Source organism: Crocuta crocuta, unplaced genomic scaffold (genome assembly GCF_008692635.1).
Source record: "Crocuta crocuta isolate KB4526 unplaced genomic scaffold, BGI_CrCroc_1.0 scaffold139, whole genome shotgun sequence".
In the NCBI taxonomy this organism is placed as follows: Eukaryota; Metazoa; Chordata; class Mammalia; order Carnivora; family Hyaenidae; genus Crocuta; species Crocuta crocuta.
This window is the reverse complement of record NW_027533258.1, coordinates 10,154,501-10,157,645: the sequence shown is the minus strand read 5'-3', so window position 1 is coordinate 10,157,645 and position 3,145 is coordinate 10,154,501. Positions and strand designations below refer to the sequence as shown.

At 59.8% G+C, this 3,145-nt stretch overlaps 1 protein-coding gene and 1 non-coding gene across 2 annotated transcripts in view; both read left to right on the top strand.

The window, feature by feature from the left end:
- The window catches only part of ACAP1 (ArfGAP with coiled-coil, ankyrin repeat and PH domains 1), a 12,027-nt gene that overhangs the window by 4,713 nt on the left and 4,169 nt on the right, over positions 1–3,145 (top strand). The window contains 7 exon segments of the mRNA XM_077746755.1: positions 1–56; positions 284–467; positions 593–623; positions 626–738; positions 788–897; positions 2,377–2,428; positions 2,519–2,619. The exon segment at positions 1–56 is cut by the window's left edge and continues 58 nt beyond it. Coding sequence (XP_077602881.1) covers positions 1–56; positions 284–467; positions 593–623; positions 626–738; positions 788–897; positions 2,377–2,428; positions 2,519–2,619 — 647 coding nt within the window.
- TRNAR-UCG (transfer RNA arginine (anticodon UCG)) lies at positions 2,798–2,882 on the top strand. The gene has a single exon. It is a non-coding gene; the product is annotated as a tRNA-Arg (tRNA).

The following is a 3,145-nucleotide window of genomic DNA, read 5'->3' as shown; positions in this document are numbered from 1 at the left end:
CTGCTGGACCCCACCCAGCACACCCTGCAGCAGCAAATCCAGACGCTGGTCAAGGAGTGAGTGGGGAGTGAGTGGGGAGGGGACCCGTCCTGCGTCCCTCTTCCCTGGAGGAAGGAGCTGTGCGGTGGGGGTTTCCAGTGGGCTGACTGCCGTCCCCATCCCGACACCCCCCCGCGGGGTCCTGTCCAGAAGGCCCTCGAGCGGGCCTCTGCAGGGGATCCCTCTGCCTGGGGGGGGGGCAGGCGGGGCACCTGTGGGTGTGTGTTGTCCTCCAACCCCGCAGAGGCCTCCGGGCCTTCCGAGAGGCTCGCCGGGATTTCTGGAAGGGGGCTGAGAGCCTGGAGGCTGCCCTGATCCACAACGCCGAGGTCCCCCGGCGCCGGGCCCAGGAGGCTGAAGAGGCGGGAGCTGCTCTGAAAATCGCGAGGGCCGGGTACCGGGGTCGAGCACTAGACTATGCACTGCAGGTGCCCACCCCAGCCTGTCCCCTGGGACCCCGGGACCCTCCGCAGCCCCCGGTGGGAGGTGGGAGGTGGGAGGGGATGCCATGTTTTCGAGACTCACCCCCCCACCATCTTTTGGGGGCCCCCAGATCAACGTGATTGAGGACNGGTTCGGGGAGGGGGGCGCTGGGGACATCTGAAATGCCCCTCCCGTGCCCAGTTGCACCAGCTGGTCCTGAATTCGGCTCGAGAGAGGAGGGACATGGAGCAGAGACACGTGCTGCTAAAACAGAAGGTGAGGGTCTCCCGCCNGGCTCTGCCCGTCAGCTGCCCTGTGTCCCCAGGAGCTGGGTGGGGAGGAGCCAGAGCCAACCCTGAAGGAGGGGCCTGGTGGCCTGGTCATGGAAGGACATCTCTTCAAGCGGGCCAGCAACGCATTTAAGACCTGGAGCAGGTGAGCAGAGACGCCCCGGAGCCGCGCCCCCTCGGGTCAGTGTTTTTTGGGTGGTTTTGTGAGCGAAGCACCGTGAGAAAACGCAAAGGGAACCCGCAGTGAACGTGACGGTAGATTCTGTTACGTTGGACGGTAAGAGTAGCATCGGAGAAAAATAATAAAGCAGGAGATGCGGAGAGCTGGGGAGGGTTGCAGTTTTCAATTTTTTAAAAAAATTTTTTAATGTTTATTTTTGAGAGAGACAGAGCGTGAATGGGGCAGGGGGCAGAGAGAGAGAGAGACACAGAACCCGAAGCGGCTCCAGGCTCCAAGCTGTCAGCACAGAGCCCGACGCGGGGCTCGAACTCACGAACCGTGAGATTGTGACCTGAGCTGAAGTTGGACGCTCAGTCGGCTGAGCCCCCCGGGCGCCCCGGGGTTGCCGTTTTAAATAGGGCAGTCAGGGAAGGCTTCATGAGAAGGTGACTTCTGAGTGGAGACTTGAAAGATCTCTGCGGGGAGAATGTTCTAGGCAGGAGGAGGAGGCAGTGCCAAGGCTCTGAAAAACCCAGGGCGTTGGAGGAGCAGAGCGGGCACGTGGTGTGGACGCGGGAGGAAGAAGCCGGCATAGGTGGAGTCGGAGCTAACTGTGCACAACGATAGGGCCTCGTTGGCTTCTGTGGGGACTTAGGAGCCGTGGCAAGTGTGACGCAGGGCGGGGGGGTGTCACCTGCTCTGCCTCCCCTCCTTCCCCTTCTGGGGTCACTGCCAGCCCATGTGGGATATTTGTGCAAATTAGAAAGTTGAGCCCCTTCCATAATATACCTCCACCTGTCAGAAAAAAAAAACCTGTGGCAATAGACTCGGGGCGCCTGGCTGGCCCAGTGACCAGGGCACGCAACTCTTGGTCTCTGGGGTTGTGCGTTCCAGCCACACCGTGCTGGGTGTAGCGACTGTTTCCAGGTGCCTGGGTGCCCAGGTGTACACAGGCGTGTACAGGTGCCTGGGTAGCTCAGTCGGTTAAGCGTCCAACTTCAGCTCAGGTCACCATCTCGTGGTCTGTGGGTTCAAGCCCCGCGTTGGTCTCTGTGCTGACAGCTCAGAGCCTGGAGCCTGCTTTGGATTGTGTCTCCCTCTCTCTCTCTGCCCCTCCCCTGCTCGCACTCTCTCTCTCTCAAAATTAACTTAAAAAATATATATGTATGCTGTAGACATTTTTAAAATTATATCCATAGACCAATTTTATTGGAAAAAGCATTTTACTGCCGTGTGCTGGAAGGTTCCCTTCCAAACATTATCAAATCTGGGCTGTGGGAGATGCGAGCAGCCCCGCCCGCCGTGTCCCGCCCTGCACAGCTCAGTGCCCTCCTCTGCAGCGTCCCGCGGTGGGGACGGTCAGCCCAGCTCTCCCGGGGCGGAGGGCGCAGCCTCTGTACCACTGCTGTCCCCAGCTCATCCCAGTGCTGCCCATGCCCACAACTCTCTTTCCTCCACCTCCAGACGCTGGTTCACTATTCAGAGCAACCAACTGGTCTATCAGAAGAAGTACAAGGTAGGGAGGCAGGGCCCTGGGTGCTGGGGCCCGGGGACACTTGGGCTCCCTGCGGCGGGCTGGCTGCCCCTCACCACCTTCCCGTTCCAGGACCCTGTGACCGTAGTGGTGGATGACCTTCGTCTCTGCACGGTGAAGGTCTGCCCTGACTCGGAAAGGCGGTTTTGCTTCGAGGTGGTGTCGCCCAGCAAGTGAGTGCATGGGGGGGAGGGGGGGGGCGCCACCCTGATGCAAGGAAAAGGGGCGTCTCAGACGCCCCCCGTCTGGTGTGGTGCCCGGCATTAATGCTTTGGTGGCTGGATTGGAGGGCAGTCTGGGATGGGGTGCTTTCGGGGGGACAGGAGATATTTAGCAAGATAGAACCAGGGCGCCTGGGTGGCTCAGTTGGTTGAGCATCTGACTTCGGCTCAGGTCATGATCTCACGGTTCGTGGGTTCGAGCCCCGCGTCAGGCTCGAGCCTGGAGCCTGCTTCGGATTCTGTGTCTCCCTCTCTCTCTGACCCTCCTCTGCTCACGCTGTCTCTCTCTCTCTCTCTCAGAAATAAATAAAAACATTAAAAATTAAAAAAGAAAAAAGAAAGATAAAACCAACTGATGCTGCATTTCTATCCAGCTGGTATTTCGTATCTCTTTACGACTGGTCCGGGTTAAGTAGCAGCTGTTACCTCCCATGCGGCCCCCCCGGCCCCCGACACCCCCCCCCCCCCCCCCCCCCCC